Below are 18,675 nucleotides of genomic sequence, written 5' to 3' on the forward strand. Positions count from 1 at the left end.
TCCGATAGCGAGGATACATGCATCCACCCTCCGTCGCATGGAATCCCTGATGCGCTGATGCAGCCCTGGAGAACGGCGTATTGTATCACAGCCGTCCACAATACGAGCACGAAGAGTCTCTACATTTGGTACCGGGGTTGCGTAGACGAGAGCTTTCAAATGCCCCCATAAATGAAAGTCAAGACGGTTGAGGTCAGGAGAGCGTGGAGGCCATGGAATTGGTCCGCCTCTACCAATCCATCGGACACCGGATCTGTTGTTGAGAAGCGTACGAACACTTCGACTGAAATGTGCAGGAGCTCCATCGTGCATGAACCACATGTTGTGCCGTACTTGTAAAGGCGCATGTTTTAGCAGCACAGTTAGAGTATCCCGAAACTAAAATGAGCTCTAACATGGAAATTAAGCGTTCCTGGACACATGTCAACATAACATTTTTTTTCTTTATTTGTGTGAGGAATGTTTCGTGAAAGTTTGGCCGTACCTTTTTGTAACTTCTGTATAACCTACGAGGCACGCTAACAACACTAAACCCGAACAACGCTAACGCAGTCTGGTGGCCGTTCTACCATTCCCTCTAATCATTTACATACCAGCCGACTGTGTGTCCGTGTACGAAGTTACCGTGTCTACTGAGTGCTTCATTTTCTTTATCGGCAGTCTTTTTTTGTATTGGTGTGAGGTGTATGCTTCCCTAGTTTGTAAAACTATATCTGATAAACCCTGCATGGTATCGACGGGAAGGGTATTCGCGAATGACTTTTCAACTCGTGCGACACTTGGCAACTATACGCTGCAGTTGCAAGCACGTGCGCCAGCTACCTGACTCCATCGTTCAGTTCGTTAGTTGCAATAGCCTGGTGCTTTTCTCGAGCTCTATCGTTCCTGGTGAGCAACTCTTCAGGTCTGTGCTGTTGCAGAGACGTTAAATGCAATTAAGTCCAAGTTTTCAGCAGCTTATGTACCGTAAAAGTCGACCGCCGTTCGGTAGTGACCTTGTGTAGCTGCTAACGGGGTAACTATTTTTTATTGTTATTATTATTACATTAAGACGGAGAACTGTACGTGTAAAAAGAGGATGTGGCAAACGAAATATGACCGTCCGCCGTCGTTCGCAAGTGCGCGACGTGCAGCAGTAAATGGAGAGACACAGCAGACACCACCACGTCCGTGGTCACAGCAGAGTCGCCGCCTCGTTAAGCGGAAGTACCTCCTTCGAATGACGCCGTTACTTTCAGCTTCCTGTACACTCGTTCGCTATGCAATGAGAACCAGGAAATCAATAGTAACAAGCAAAACATATAATACGCTAACGAGTGCATCCAAAAATGTTTATATTACGACAGCTGTACAGTCTGCTTTGTGCGCGCCACCTGTTCTTCGTCGGGTAAGATTTGTTCATTCGACATTGTCTAGTGTGGGTGTAAACATTCAAGCGGATTGACTATTGCACCCTGTGTCTTTCTCTCTCAACGTTTGAATGCAAACTTCGCACAATATCTGATAGGTTAAAAAATGGTTCAAGTGGCTCCAAGCACTATGGGACTTAACATCTGAGGTCATTAGTCCCCTAGACTTAGAGCTACTTAAACCTAACTAACCTAAGGACATCATCTGATAGGTGTAGTATCCTTCGTCTCAAGATACCTGCTATATCAAGACTAACTTACCTTATGATTGAGCAAAACCAAAACCAACTTACGCTCATTGTTTTAGATTGTAGCCATATAACTCTGGAACGGATTGCCCTGCGATCCCCAAAAGCTGCAACGCCATATATTAATTCAACTAAAATCCAAACCATTTTGTGATGACATCACATTAATTCCCTGTGGCAGTCATATTAATCACTGTGTGTACTGAACACACGATGCCTTGGCGATAGAGAAGCAAACAGAAAACCAGTCTATGGTTACGATTTTTCTCTTCTATGCCATCATATTGCAGAAATTATTCCCGTAATGGAAACAGTTCGAGATGGAAGAGATTCGTCACCAATGTGTTGTCAACCTTAGTCTATAGCTTGCAAAAGCTGTTAAACAGTTAATGAAGTGACTATATGGCTCTAGAAATTTACTGACATCGATTGTAAACTTAAAGAGAGGCTTGTTCTCTGTCTCTCGCGTAGCCTGTATCGTCTCCACAGACTTTTTTTTGCCTGTCTTTAAGCCATTTTTTATCTTCTTCACAGCATAAAATTTTCACGAAAATAAAGGCCACAGAAGCATGGTCTTTTCCGAATGTACTTCTGACCAAAAAGAAATTCTGAAAGCTAGAGTGCTAGGTTTCCATTAATCATACCTTTTGCGTTCTTGTGTTGATGTTCCCATAGAAACTTTCATCCTCTAACACTTATTTCTTTATATCTATTCGAGAATTAAAATACCAATTTTCCTAGATTTAGTTTTAACATTTTTTGTATAAATTTCACTTACTTAGGGGTTGAATTTCCAAAAACACTAAAACATGTACTTTTTAAAATTTCTAACCGAGAATTCAAATACCAGTTTTCATAGATGTAGCTTTAAAAATACTGTATTAGTTCTATAACAACGACTTTATTTTTAAAAAATTTCACCCACTATTTCTTACTCACAGGAGCTGAATTTTCAAAGATTGTGAAACACGCATTTCTTTATTTCCGACCGAGAAACCAAATGCCAGTTATTAGGTCTAGCTTCAAAATTAGCTTAATAGCGCCATTTACAAAAAAAAACTTTTCTTTTTATATTTCACCCCCATAGAGGTCGAGTTTCGACAAATCACTTCTTAAACGGTGTCTACGGTACAAGACAGACACCCTCAGCGATTTTCAATATCTGTCCTTAGTGATTTGAGATGGGCGATGATGGGTCAGCGAGTGAGTGAGTGATTCAGTTCAAAAATGTTCAAACCAAATCGTACTTCAAGGGAATCCTGTGAAAGAGAAGTGCAGCCATTCGTTTCCTGACGAAGAAGAATATACTGCTTAGGTCATCGTTCCCTAGACTTACACACTACTTAAACTAACTTATACTAAGAACAACACACACACCCATGGCCGAGGGAGAACTCGAACCTCCAGCGGGCGAGTGATTCAGTCAGTTGGAAAATTGCCTTTTTTATGTATATAGACATGAGTGATTTCGGATAATGTCGTCCATCTTAGGAGCCTATGTCGTAGTTACAGAGTAACCAGTTCTGATGGAACTATCAGTTCAATGTCATATATGTACACGAGAGTGAAATATTTCCATATAGCTTGTATACATATGTGAACAACTGATGATTCCATCAGGAGAGGTTCCCATACAACTGCATAATTTTATGATCTCTAGATGTGTGACACTGCCCGATACCGATGATTCTCAAATTAAAAAAAGTAAGTAAATAAAAAAATAAATAACAATATCAACAGGCAGAAAACAAGCCATTTTTATATACATAAGGATTACGAATAATTCCCTTGTAAAGGTTGCGGGAGTTTGTTGTTGCTTGCTTATTCTTGAATTGAGAACAACTGTGTGAGGTGAAATGACAAGTTTAATGTCGCAATATTTCTCACCACATCACAGCTTTTCACACAGTTTTCAACTCGCCAACATAAAAACAGAGCAATGGATAACGAAACGTCAAATAGTGAAATAAGTTTATACACAACTATGTTAAATATTAACTCTCTGAAAGAACATTAATCTTAAGCACAATATTATGAAAGTTTAGTTGGAATTTTCTGTACAATAATCCTAAGCACAATAATATGAAAGTTTAATTGGACCTTTCTTTACAAAATTGATCCTACACATACGTTATGATGTTAGTCAGTATTACGAAAATCGCCCGATTCCGGTTCAATGTTCGGTACTATTTAGGATGACAATCAAGTCTATGGTGGATGGTTAGTCAAGTGACAAATTTGAGCGCAAGATTACCCAAGGCCGCTCGATTTTACAGTGGACGCAATCTGGTGAACCAACAAAGTTTACACCTCTGCAAGCGGTATTTACCTTAAGCTGCGACGTGCTACTGTCTGCAAGGCCATTCTCTCCCACTGAAATTCCTACAAAACTAATCTGGCCTTTGCTGAACTTTCCAGCAGAAACTTTCCCTATGTTTCTCGTTATGCGAGAAAACACGTACTCAGTGCTAGTCTTATTCTGTGGTGACATACATGCACATGGTTGGAGCAGTGTGCATATTATAGTGCCTTCTCAGTTCTCGCAACAACTATTAACTAATTGGGCTGGTTCGTTTCTACACAGTTGGAGCTAAACGTTGCTACAGCTTATTTTAGCTGAGTGCAGCCGCTGTGAATGCAGTGTCCACACCAATTTCTTCTCTGCGTCGTACGGAGCATTAATTGCTCTGTTCTGCACTTGACGCCAGTTCAGAGAAGAGTCCATCAAAATTTCTCCCTGTCTCCCTCCACTTGGGTTCTTTTTTCACATCACACCTTTTTTCGACCAATAGGAGCATTCCTCTCATTTTGTAGAAACACCCTCTACCAATCGCAACGCCCCTTCTATCAGATTGCATCGAAACTTCATTAGCTTTCTCCTTCCTAGTGAGTTTCCGCCAATCGGACATTTTGTACCCATTGTAGATCCCAAAGTACATTGACCTTTCTGTGTGTCGCGCTCTCTGGACGAAAATGCGCCACTTGCTTCTGTCCATATCCTGTTCGTATTTCGAAATGCAGTTTTCTAAGGCTTCTTCTCTGCTCTTGTACCGATGCCCTCGCTGCAGGCGGCCCTCCAGCTTGAATCACCTGGCCCGGGGTCGCTCTCCTCCTTTCTACCACCCCTTTAAGTGGTTGCCAGCATAACTCCCGCAGCATGGCTTCGCTACACCATTGTGGAGCTGCCTTTTCAAAACTATAAGCGACTTGACTCGCGTTCCCTCTTCTACCTTCCACTGAAAGACATGCATTGCATAGGAATGGTGTGTTAATTACCGTCGATTGACTGTCATCCCATTTTGCATTACATATTGATAGGCAAATGTTCTCATAATTGTCGATTTACGTTAGGTGTCATCTTCACCTTCTCATTGCGATTTGTAAAGGTCTCATGTAAGGTGCGAATCTGACCATTTATTCTGCCACCCTACAGCCTGTGATAAGCAAACAGTTTGATAAAGTAAAATTTAAGTGTTAGGATCACTTTTTTGGAGGCATTCATATCGAGTGTGGACTTGTATGGAAGTTAAATACGGACGAGAAACCGTTCACACAAAACGCAAATAGAAGCGTATGAATTATGGTGCTATAGAGAAAAATTGAATGACGTGTAGATCGAATAGCTAATGAGTACTTACTGTATGGAATTGGGATACAATAAGTTTCTAGCACAGATATCTTAAGAAATCGTATTATAGGACATATTCTGAGCCATAAAGGAGTAGTCATTTTGGTGACAGAGGGACGTGTGTGGGGTAAGAACCATAGAAGTAGACCAAGGAATGAATGCAGTAAGTGGGTTGATATATGCCGTAGTTAAGTAGTGATGAAGAGGGTTGCAGAAGGTAGGGTAGCATTGAGAGCTGACAGCAACACCAGCTCCAGAATATTTGTTAAACAGAAGATTATCATGGAATTCAGTTAAAAGAAAAGGTGAAGATTTAGAAGACATGTCTTTAAAGCTTATTCCTGAAGAAGTAGGTAAGGCATCAAGAACACGTTAACTAAGAAAAGACGTAAGGGGCATGCGCACAAATACTATTCACAGTCGTTTGAACAGTTCGGTTATGCTCGTTCAGCTGGTGTTGTTGTGCAGTAGTAGCTGTAGTTATGAACCATAGCATCCATAAAAATATACAATGTAACAGAAATGAAAAGTCCCCTTGACTTGGAAAAATTTGAAGTGTTCCATGATAGAGGCTATGATCTTAATTTTTTTAGCTAAATCCTCCAGAACTATTCAAATTTAGTACAGACACCTCTAGACATATAACCCAACTTTGAAAGAAAAGAGTATTTCTTGAGAGTCAGGTGGCAGACTCGTTGCGTACCACGTTGAATTTACTGACTGCGTGTAGTGCATCTCATTCGTAAATGTTTTGTCAAGACACAGACAGTGACAGTTTAAAATCATATTACTTTTGAGTGTTGAATAACACTTAGTCGGTTTTTTGTTCTATTGATTTTTATCTGTATGAACTAGTTTTCGGTTTATTACGCTATATCTTCAGATAAGTACTGGCTATTGTTTGCAAGGAACTTGTGTTCTTACGAACCAGACTTTCTGGACCAGTATACAACGCACTTACAGACGATCTTTAGTTGTAGTATTGTCTTTGGAATGCTCAAAAGGGTTTTTTGACTTTTTGTTCTGTAAAACTGTTCTTTAACATAATAAATCAAATTCTGTGGTTTGTCAGTACCATGTATGACAACAATTAGAATTATTTAAAATACGCGTTATTAAAAAATTACAATTAGAATTATTTAAAATACGCGTTATTAAAAAATTACAATTTTTTGGAATTTGTTGTGAACAGTTGTACTGGACATTAATTGTTGGTTGTACAACAGCGATGTTTTCTTTGGCGGTTACATTTTGTTATTAGAAAATTGTGCATTAATATATACCAAATATTACATTGTTACAGTTAGGAATGTAAACACATAAGGGATATTACATTATATTGGGGTGTGAATTTGTTTACTATTGGGACACTAAGTCGTTAGTAGCAGGTTAACTTTATTGTGTAAATTTTAAGAGTGGTGATGTGTTCAGTTGCAATTGGTCATTTAAAACCAGCTGGGGATTTAGGGCTAAGTCTTTGTTAATTTGAAGTGCTTCTAGTAGACTGAGTATTCCGCCTTTGTTGGCTATATGTAGCACTTCTATGTGTGTTAGTTATTTGTGTCCTCCTTTGAGCACATGTTCAGCAAAGGTGGAGTCTGATTTAGTTCACCTCCAGCTGCGTTCGTATTCAATCAGCCTTGTTGATATGGACCGGCCCGTTTGACCAATGTACAGTTTATTGCAATCAGTGCAGGTTATTTTGTAGGCCCCACTGTTGCTTAGTTTATCTCATTTGTCCTTGCTGTTGAATAGGAGTTTAGATGTAGTACCTCTTACATAAAATGATGTTTTATAGTTCGGGGATTTCAGTGTTTTGTCTAATTTGTCTGATAGCTCACCTAGATATGAAACAGTACACCAGTTGGTTTTTGGTGTAGTTGTCATTGCAGAGGGGGCATAAATGTAGGGCAAGATTTTCCTTCTTTGTTTCTTGTGCAGGATTTTGTCAATTAATTCAGGGTTATAGCCATTGTTAATTGCAATGTATTTAATGGTGTCTACTTCCGTTTGGAAACTCTGTTTTGACATTGGTATGGATGTGAGGCCATGTACTATGGAATGGAAGGCTGCATGTTTGTGTGTTAATGGGTGTTGTGAACATGAACGTATTGCTATGTCTGTTGTTGTGGGTTATCTGTAAATTTTGAAAGTATGTGTATTTATGGTGATATATATGTTAAGATCTAAAAAGTTAATGGATTTTTCACCTAGCTCCATGGTGAATTGTATGTTTTTGTGTTGTGAATTTAGATGTTCTAGGAATGTGTTCAGTTGTTCAAACGGCTCTGAGCACTATGGGACTTAACTTCTGAAGTCATCAGTCACCTAGAACTTAGAACTACTTAAACCTAACTAACCTAAGGACATCACACACATCCATGCCCAAGGCGCGATTCGAACCCGCGACCGTAGCGGTCGCGTGGTTCCAGACTGTAGCGCCTAGAACCGCTCAGCCACACCGGCCGGCTATTCAGCTGTCTGTTGGTACCTGTCCACATACACAGTACTTCGTCTACATATCTGTACCAGTATTGAATATTATTATTGAGGGGTTCATTTTCTAGGAACTGTTTTACGAAATTGTCCATGATTGTTTCAGCTAAGAGGGGACTGAGAGAGGACCCCATTGCCAGTCCTTCTAGGTGTTTGTAATGGATACTTTCAAATTGGAAATAATTTTGTTTCATAAATGTTTGGATGGCAAAATTTATGTCTTCTACTTGTACGGGGTTGACACCTGCTCCGATAATAGTGCTGTCTGAACTTTCATTTCTTAGGAATTTATTTCTCTTACATAAATTAATTCAAATTCTGAATTGTGGTAGGGGTAAAATACAGGGAACGAAGGGCTATTTACAATTTGTGCAGAAACCAGATGGCAGTTATAAGAGTCGAGGGACATGAAAGGGAGGTAGTGGTTGGGAAGGGACTGAGACAGGGTTATAACCTACCCCCGATGTTATTCAATCTGTATACGGAGCAAGCAGTAAAGGAAACAAAAGAAAAATTCGGAGTAGGTATTAAAATCCATGGAGAAGAAATGAAAACTTTGAGGTTAGCCGATGACATTGTAATTCTGTCAGAGACAGCAAAGGACTTGGAAGAGCAGTTAAACGGAATGGACAATGTCTTGAAAGGAGGATATAAGATGAACATCAACAAAAGCAAAACGAGGATAATGGAATGTAGTCGAGTTAACTCGGATGGTGCTGAGGGAATTAGATTAGTAAATGAGACACTTAAAGCATAAAGGAGTTTTGCTATTTGGGGAACAAAATAAAGGATGATGGTCGAAGTACAAAGAATGTAAAATGTAGACTGGCAATGACAAAGAAAGCGGTTCTGAAGAAGAGAAATTTGTTAACATCGAGTATAGATTGAACTGTCAGGAAGTCGTTTCTGAAAGTATTTGTAAGGAGTGTAGCCATGTATGGAAGTGTAACATGGACGATAAATAGTTTGGACAAGAAGTGGATAGAAGCTTTCGGAATGTGGTGCTACAGAAGATTGCTGAAGATTAGATGGGTAGATCACATAACTAATGAGGAGGTATTAAATAGAATCGGGGAGAAGAGAAGTTTGTGGCACAACTTGACTAGAAGAAGGGATCGGTTGATAGGAGATGTTCTGAGGCATCAAAGGATCACCATTTTAGTACTGGAGGGCAGCGTGGAGGGTAAAAATCGTAGAGGGAGACCAAGATATAATACACTAAACAGATTCAGAAGGATGTAGGCTGCAGTACGTACTGGGAGATGAAGCAGCTTGCACAGGATAGAGTAGCATGGAGAGCAGCATCCAACCAGTCTCAGGACTGAAGACCACAACAACAACAACAACAACAACAACAACATAAATTACGTATTTACGTATCTGCAAAACATTCAGTTTTCCTCATTGTGATATTCAAACTACAGATAAATCAATAGAACATTTTAGCAGTGCATTTGTCGAGTATCCTCTTGTTCCAAGATGTCCCCCACATGATCTATTCGATCTGGTGGCGCATTGTTATCCATGAGAATGAAGACGCAAAGACGCACATGGGGAAGGATTACAGTGTGACAATAGCGTTGACTGGCGAGTCTACCTTGTTCAAAGATTTGGAGGTCAGCACACCCATGCAACATTATATCCCCTTACACCATAACACCTGGACCACGAGTAATAACATGTTTAAGAATGTTCCTGGGTGCTTTACGTATTCCCATCTTGCGCCCTATGATGGTACGTCCAGCATTTCGAAACATGATCGTTTTGCAGGTGTTACGCATGGGAAGGCATAACGTTACATGGGCGTACTGTCCTCTAAATCTTTGAACACGGTGCGTTTACCGGTCAACGTGAATGACTGCACTCCATCCCAACGCGCATCTTTTCAGGGGTGCATCAGGCCCTGTCTTCACTTTTATGGGTGACAATGAGCGACCGTATCAAACAGGGCAGTTGGAGCAGCTCTTGTAAAGAGAGGATATTCGGATGATGGCCCGGCCTCCCCGTTCCCCGCCTTAAATCCCATCGAGCACCTGTAGGACGCGTTGGGGAGACGATAGCAGCACGTCCACAACCAACTGACAACCGCACTGGTGGAGGAATGGCACGCTCCAACAAAACAACTCCTTACCAACCTTGTCGCAAGCAAAGGAGAACGATAGAGAACATGCATTGACGTCCGTGGTGATGACACACCATTTTAAGAACCGAATCACCTCCACCGTTATGTAGGGAGCCTGATTAGTCTCGTTGACTTCAGTGATTTTATGGTCTTCGAATAAAAGTGTCATTTCTGTCCGTCTCAGTGCGTGTTTCTCTGAGATACCATTTGTACTAGGCTGTAGAAGTTCTTCCTACGTATGAGCCAAGTTTCAACAACCTATATAAATGAGCAGTGGCACATTATGCAAAAGTTACACTACTGGCCATTAAAATTGCTACACCAAGAAGAAATGCAGATGATAACGGGGCCGGCCGGTGTGGCCGTGCGAATCTACGCGCATCAGTCTGGAACCGCATGACCGCTACGGTCGCAGGTTCGACCCGTGCCTCGGGGATGGATGTGTGTGATGTCCTTAGGTTAGTTAGGTTTAATTAGTTCTAAGTTATAGGCGACTGATGACCTCAGAAGTTAAGTCGCATAGTGCTCAGAGCCATTTGAACCATATGATAAACGGGTATTCATTAGACAAATATATTATACTAGAATTGACATGTGATTACATTTTCATGCAATTTGGGTGCATAGATCCTGAGTAATCAGTACCTAGAACAACCACCTCTGGCCGTCATAACTGCCCTGATACGTCTGGGCATTGAGTCAAACAGAGCTCCGATGGTATGTATAGGTACAGCTGCCCATGCAGCTTCAACACGATACCACAGTTCATCAAGAACAGTGACTGGCGTATTGTGAAGAGCCAGTTGCTCGGACACCATTGACCAGACGTTTCCAATTGGTGACAGATCTGGAGAATGTCCTGGCCAGGGCAGCAGTCGAACATTCCTGTATCCAGAAAGGCCCGTACAGGACCTGCAACATACTTTCGTGCATTATCCTGCTGAAATGTAGGGTTTCGCAGGGATCGAATGAAGGGTAGAGCCACGGGTCGTAACACAGCTGAAATGTAACGTCCACCGTTCAAAGTGCCGTCAATGCGAACAAGAGGTGACCGAGACGTGTAACCAATGGCACCCCATACCATCACGCCGGGTGATACGCCAGTAGGGTGACGACGAATACACGATTCCAATGTGCGTTCAATGCGACGTCGCCAAACACGGATGAGACCATGACGATGCTGTAAACAGAACCTGGATTCGTCCGAAAAAATCACGTTTTGCCATCTGAGCCCTCAGGTTCGTCGTTAAGTACACCATCGCGGCCGGCCTGGGTGGCCGAGCGGTTCAGTCTGGAACTGCGCGACCGCTACGGTCGCAAGTTCAAATCCTGCCTCGGGCATGGATGTGTGTGATGTCCTTAGGTTAAGTTAGATTTAAGTAGTTCCAAGTTCTAGTGGACTGATGATCTCAGCAGATAAGTCCCATAGTGCTCAGAGCCATTTGAACCATTTGAACACCATCGCGGGCGCTCCTGTCTGTGATGCAACGTCAAAGGTAACCGCAGCCACGGTCTCCGAGCTGATAGTCCATGCTGCTGCGAACGTCGTCGAACTGTTTGTGCAGATGGTCGTTGTCTTGCAAACGTCCCCATCTGTTGACTCCGGGATCGAGACGTAGCTGCACGATCCGTTACAGCCATGCGGATAAGATGCCTCTCTTCTCGACTGCTAGTGATACGAGGCCGTTGGGATCCAGCACGGCGTTCCGTATTACCCTCCTGAACCCATCGATTCCATATTCTGCTAACGGTCATTGGATCTCGACCAACGCGAGCAGCAATGTCGCGATACTATAAACCGCAATCGCGATAGGCTACAATCCGACCTTTATGAAAGGCGGAAACGTGATGGTAGGCGTTTCTGCTCCTTACACGAGGCAACACAACAACGTTTCACCAGGCAACGCTGGTCAACTGCTGTTTGTGTATGAGAAATCGGTCGGAAGCTTTTCTCATGTCAGCACGTTGTAGGTGTCGCCACCGGCGCCAACCTTGTGTGAGTGCTCTGAAAACCCAATCATTTGCATATCACAGCATCTTCTTCCTGTCGGTTAAATTTCGCGTCTGTAGCAATTTTAATGGCCAGTAGTGTACTTTCGTTCGTAGGTTGTACACACCAGTGTATTTCCAACAAATAACCGAAAAAGTACTCTAAGATGTGAAGCTCGGCCGCCAGAGGAAGATGTGGCAGGTTGCATGCAGACAGTGTAAAGAATGACGATAACCCCGCTGTAACACGGGAAGGGAAGACGCACTTCATTGGGTCACAAACACGCGACTGCAGACGCACACAGGTGGCGGCGAAGATCGGGCGTTGACAGGAGTAGGTCGTGGGCCAGTTTCACGCTATGCTCCACAGATGGCGTTGTGTCTGTACTTCCACTGGCTGCCAAGGTGACCAGTAAAACCCGGCCGTTGGGCGGCTAAATGGGTGCTGGTTTCTCACGGCCGCTTTTCGCGTCCAGTATGAAATTCAATATTACGCCAAAACTAATAAATGTTGAACCATATGTGTCTGTGAAGGTCGAGTAGGGTCATTTGAAGCGAAAGAGATGGACGATTACGCCTTAGAATATGGACATTCCATATCCGCCTTGGTTTGTAAGTTGTTGTACGTTGAACGTTATAAGTAATTCCTGAACTGTACTGTATGGGCCACGATTAGTGTCACCAGGATGTGGACGCTGCAGCGCCAAGATTTTCAGGTAGAGCCTGCACGCCCCGCCACTCACGCGGATTGTGACTCTCCATGAGGAAGCAGATATGGTGCCCCTCAAGGAGAAAGTGGCTGCCCTAAGGGACGCTGTACTTGGGCTACGCCACGTTGGGGCTACACATCAACGCCGCTGGCATCGCCACCAGGTTCCGCTGACCATCCTAGAGGAATCGGCTTCCGAACAGGACTATAGCTGGGCCTGGCACGCCCACCACGGTTGCCTCCTTTGCCAAGACTACCTCTCCATTCCACGTCCACGACTTTCCAATCTTACCTGCCCACGTCGGACTGCGTTCTCATGCCGGACAGAAGAGTACTGTCACCGTTGCAGGGCGGTATGGGACTTCAAGTCCCACCGCCACACCTCCAAAGTGTACTGCAGCGACGCAGAGTCACTGCCCTATGGTTTCTATTTACTGGCTCACCAACAAAGCGAGACCGCGGAAGGCTGGTGATGCTGTAGTGTAACATATCACATTTTTTTTTTTTTTTTTTTTTTTTTTTTTTAGAAAAAGGAACTGAACTGTGAAAGTGAATATGTCGGCAACACACAATGCGATCCCAACAAACGTGTCTACGGATACATCCCGTAGAACGGTATCGGAATGTCATCGCAGATGTAGTGAAATTATCTACGTACATAAATGAGAGACGAAAAAAATGGACTTCGAGTAATTAGAAACGACTTTTCTTACTAAGTAAACAGAGAAACATTAAAAGTAGCGACAATACTGTAAACTTCAGATATACAGGAAATTATTTAACGTATAATTGAAATTGTTTGTTAATATTTACACTTATAAACTCATAAACAGAGGAAAACCATAGAAATAATTGTTTATAAATAAATTATGGTATATAAAAGAAAACTGATAACAGCACAACATTTTTTGGACAATTTCCGTGTGATTTGACGTATCATACATGTATAAAAGGTTAAAATTAAGAATTTCATCAGTTTTCGTTTTCTGTAGTTTAACTGATTCAGTGGTGCTTGACCGAGGTTTGCAGGGTAAATAGCGACATTTCCGTACGGAGAGGGGCCTATGTTCGGACGCAGTTGGAGGCGGTCACACTTTGTTTGTGTTTCGAGAAAATTTTGTGTGATGAGCTTTGAAAAAGCCACTAGTTCGCGAATGTGAATTATTCAGATTTCCTACTTTCGGCTTCTGATGGACTTGTTGCTTTTGGAGTTGGGTGTGACACAAGCCGGACTTATAAAGTTTCAGAATGTGGCCGTTGTGGAATTTGTAGTTTGATATACTGTGGAAGTTCAACGGTTTTCTAAATATAACTCACGCAATTAATCGTGGTTTATTCAATCTCCCCCAAGATCTTAAGAAACTCGGTCAGGCTCTGAAATTAATTTATTGTGAACTGTGACTTTCGATTTTTCTATGTTCTTATGGGAAATAAACTCGAATTTGTGAAACTTAAAATAAAACAAAAAAATACGTCAGTGCATACATGATCATTGCCTAGTAAATACTGCCTGAATTTATATTAAATTGTGGAGCATTGAGTACATTGTGATGAATGTGAGTTGGTTCCCCGTAGATGAAACGTAGCCAAACTTGTAAGTACAGTCACATTTACGGGGGCCCATTGTGAAGTGTTTGAACTGTGAATATTGGCTAAATCTTTCCGTGCAGTAGCATGTGTGAGCTCGGAGCAGTTGTAGGACTTCTGAGTAGTTTAGAACTTCGACTTTCTGCGAGTTGAGGAGAGACATTGAATTTTATTTCGTCACCCACACCACATGCACATTTCCATACAACCCATACGGTGGCAGCGCCCATCCTTGCGCCCTGCCCGCTTCCCTCCCCTCCCAAAAAAGACAGAAAAACAAACGGACCTGTACGTTCAGTCCTCGTGAGCTGCCGGTGATGAACGAGGAAGCGACCGCCCACCTAGGTGGCGCCACCGTTCACGCAGAGCGGAGCGCAGCGGCGCGGCAGCTGTGGTTTCCTCACCTTGATCATGGCCTTGAGCAGGTTGTAGCGCTGGAAGACGTTGCGGACGTTCTTGCTCTCGGTGTACTTGCTCATGAGCGTGATGAGCGACCGCTTGGCCGTGTCGTACGAGTCCTCGAGGCGCACGCGCACCGCCCGGAGTCGCTCGTTCGTCTCGATCACCTCCTCCTTGGTCTGGCCGCCTGCAACACGACGACAGCGAGCGCGCACCGTTATAAGGATCCCTCCGAAACCCAGGCGATCATTGTAGGCAAAACCATCCCTTCCTTCCGCCTCCTTGATTTCTATCTCACCGTCTATGGCCGTCCTATCGCCCTCACCCCCACCCTCAAGTACCTTGGCGTCACCCTCGACCGTCGACTCTCCTGGACAATCCAAGCCATGGCACGCTCCCGTCTCCATCTCCTCAAGCTCCTTTCCGGTCGTACGTGGGGTCTGGACCCCTCCACCATACTCCACACCTATAAGTCCCTCATCCGCCCTATCCTTTGTTACGCCCATCCGGTCATGATCTCCGCCCCCGCTACCTTTTACAAATCCCTCCCCATCCTTGAATGCCATGCTCTCCGCCTCGCCTATCGCATCCGTCTCCCCTCCCCCACGCGGCTCCTGTACGATCTCATTCCATTCCCCCACCTCCTCCTTTTCCTTGAGAGGATACGGATCCAGTACACCTCCTGCAAACTCGATCCTCCTCACCCGCTTGTCTCGCCCATCCTCTCCCGCCCCCGCCCGCTGCCGCGCCTGTATTCCCACGTCCCACCCGGTCTCCATCTCTCTACCCTCCTTACCCTCTCCCAAGGTGGCTTCCGCCAGCTCCTCCTCCCTGATGATGTCCTACTTCCCTCCATATACCCCTCCTACCAACTTTGATCCTCCTTCCCTCTTCCTGTCTCTGTTCCTTTCGGCATTCTCCCTCCCTCATCCCTTTCTCCCCACTCCTCCCCCTGGCTTCCCCTCCCCTGTCCCTCTACTCCTCCTCCCATCTCCTCAGCCATTGGCGTCTTTGTTCTGCCCTCTCCACCCCCCCCCCCCCCCCCGTTCTTCCCCTCTTGGCAGGTCCCCAGACTCGCACACGCTACGTGGACTTTCGCGCGCCGGAGATCTTCGCCATCAGTGTCTCGTGTGTGCCGTCGTGTTTAGTGTTCAGTGTTCACCGTCGCACTCCATCGTTCACCTTTGCCATCGCTGTCTTCCGTGTTTGTGCGTCGTGTCAACAGTTTCAAGTGTGGAGTATCGTCGAGTGTGAACGGCTCCGTGTTTGCCTTTCTGTGTCAACTGTTTTCTTGCCCACCTTTCTGTAACCTATGTGTAATCTTTCTGTTTTTTCTCATCTTGTATCCTCTGGCTGAAGAGCAGCATAGAACGCTGCTGACAGCCTGCCTGTTGTACAGGTTTTAAAATTACATAAAGAAAAAAAAAAACAGTTATAAGGCAGCCTGGTTCAAAAGGCTCTGAGCACTATGGGAATTAACATATATGGTCATCAGTCCCCTAGAACTTAGAACTACTTAAAACTAACTAACGTAAGGACATCACACAACACCCAGTCATCACGAGGCAGAGAAAATCCCTGACCCCGACGGGAATCGAACGCGGGAACCTGGGCGTGAGAAGCGAGAACGCTACCGCACGACCACTAAGGCAGCCTGACCAGATAGAGGAGAGCAGGCTTGACCAGTGGAGCGAACAAGCCTGGCGCCACACTGGTACGACATTCATCGTTATTCATTCATCTATTAGTTGACGCCATAACTGAGCTTAGACAAGAAGCAGCATTATCTGCAATGCTTTTTGTTTCATCTGTTACCATCGGTTATCCGTCTTGAGCTGACTGCAGTCTAATTAAAAAGAATCACACCAGACACGTTTCGCTTTTATTTACAAAGCATCTTCCGTGGTTATTCTGTAAACTGGATACATACGTCTGTACGTTTTTTAATTGTTTTAGGTCTGTAAGCTATCTACAGCGTTTCTTTTCAGGAAAGATAGAGAACACAAAACAATTAGACCCACCTGGCTCAAATGGCCCTGAGCACTATGGGACTCAACTGCTGTGGTCATCAGTCCCCTAGAACTTAGAACTACTTAAACCTAACTAACCTAAGGACATCACACACATCCATGCCCGAGGCAGGATTCGAACCTGCGACCGTAATGGTCTCGCGGTTCTAGGCGCGCAGTCCGGAACCGTACGACTGCTACGGTCGGAGGTTCGAATCCTGCCTCGGGCATGGATGTGTCTGATGTCCTTAGGTTAGTTAGGTTTAAGTAGTTCTAAGTTCTAGGGAACTGATGACCACAGCAGTTGAGTCCCATAGTGCTCAGAGCCATTTGAACCATTTGATTCGAACCTGCGACCGTAGTAGTAGCGCGGTTCCAGACTGAAGCGCGTAGAACCGCTCGGCCACCAGCGGCCGGCGCGGACGATGTTGCTCTAATAAGTGACAATCTAGCGTATTGTATTGTATGGATCAGGGACCTAGACACGACAGAAAGGCTTCGTCCCCTCTGCAGTGGTTCACAGCCCCACAACAGGCTACAGCAGTCCACTCACCCCACACCGAATCTAGGGTTATTTTGCGGTTGGGCCCCTAGTGGATTATTTCTCCCCCCCCCCCCCCCCGCCCTCAACATCTCACATCAGACAAGTGTAACCCCAATGTTTGCGTGGTAGAGTAATTATGGTGTACGCGAATGTGGAGATAGTATTTGCGCAGCAATCGCCAAACGCCGACATAGTGTAACTGTGGCAGAATAAGGGCTACCAACCCGCATTCGCCGAGGCGGATGGAAAACCGCCTAAAAACCATCAACAGAGCGGCCGGCACACCGGACCTCGACACTAATCTGCCGGGCAGATTCGTGCCAGGGTCCAGCACGCCTTCCCGCCCAGAAAGCAGTGCGTTACATTGCTCGGCTAACCGGGCGGGCGACAGTCTAGTGTACTTGCAGCTCTTGACAAGTTCTCACAGAAATATTGGAAACGAAGAACAGCTACAAATTAAAAAGAAGAAAAGTAAGCGCATGGCACCCAATTATGGTATCTCACCGACAGTTAACGAATTCACTTTTGAAATAATACACACTTTTAAGTACTTGAGAAGTATTTTTAGCGAACAGAATGCAATGGAAGTTGAGATTAACACAAGAATCGCAGCGGCGAATAGAGCTTAGACTGACCAGCCCGAACATTATGACCACCTACCTAATAGCCACTATGTCCACCTTCGGCCCTAATAACAGAGCCGACGCGTCACGGCATGGAAGCAGTGACGCCTTGGTGGATCGCTGGAGGGAGCTGCACCACATCTGCACAACCAAGTCATCCCCGTAAATTCCGAGGAGGGGGGCGATCAGCTCTGCCAGATCTACTAGAGAGACAGCCTACACTACACCTGTCCACTCTCTGCTGGAGTGTTGCTGCCCAATGTGGAGTCCTTACCAAAAACGATTAATGGGAGCCATAGAAAAAGTTAAAAACGAAGAAATTCTAAATCAGAAAATTAGGAATTTCATGTTTCTATGTCACTTTATATATATATATATATATATATATATATATATATAAGGTGTTACAAGAAGGTACGGGCAAACCTTCAGGAAACATTCCTCACACACAAAGAAAGAAAATATGTTATGTGGACATGTGTCCGGAAACGCTTACTTTCCATGTTAGAGCTCATTTTATTACTTCTCTTCAAATCACATTAATCATGGAATGGAAACACACAGCAACAGAACGTACCAGCGTCACTTCAAACACTTTGTTACAGGAAATGTTCAAAATGTCATCCGTTAGCGAGGATACATGCATCCACTCTCCTTCGCATGGAACCCCTGATGCGCTGATGCAGCCCTGGAGAATGGCGTATTGTATCACAGCCGTCCACAATACGAGCACGAAGAGTCTCTACATTTAGTACCGCGGTTGCGTAGACGAGAGCTTTCAAATGCCCCCATAAATGAAAGTCAAGAGGGTTGAGGTCAGGAGAGCGTGGAGGCCATGGAATTGGTCCGCCTCTACCAATCCATCGGTCACCGAATCTGTTGTTGAGAAGCGTACGAACACTTGGACTGAAA

The 18,675-nt window shown here is 44.3% G+C and overlaps 1 protein-coding gene across 1 annotated transcript in view; it reads right to left on the reverse strand.

Annotated features, from left to right (window-relative positions):
- Window positions 1-18,675, reverse strand: part of LOC126281889 (uncharacterized) — a 1,790,734-nt gene that overhangs the window by 50,950 nt on the left and 1,721,109 nt on the right. Inside the window, exon 4 of the mRNA XM_049981208.1 lies at window positions 14,593-14,774. Coding sequence (XP_049837165.1) covers window positions 14,593-14,774 — 182 coding nt within the window. The remainder of the gene's footprint in view (window positions 1-14,592; window positions 14,775-18,675) is intronic.

Source organism: Schistocerca gregaria, chromosome 1 (assembly GCF_023897955.1).
Source record: "Schistocerca gregaria isolate iqSchGreg1 chromosome 1, iqSchGreg1.2, whole genome shotgun sequence".
Taxonomy (NCBI): Eukaryota; Metazoa; Arthropoda; class Insecta; order Orthoptera; family Acrididae; genus Schistocerca; species Schistocerca gregaria.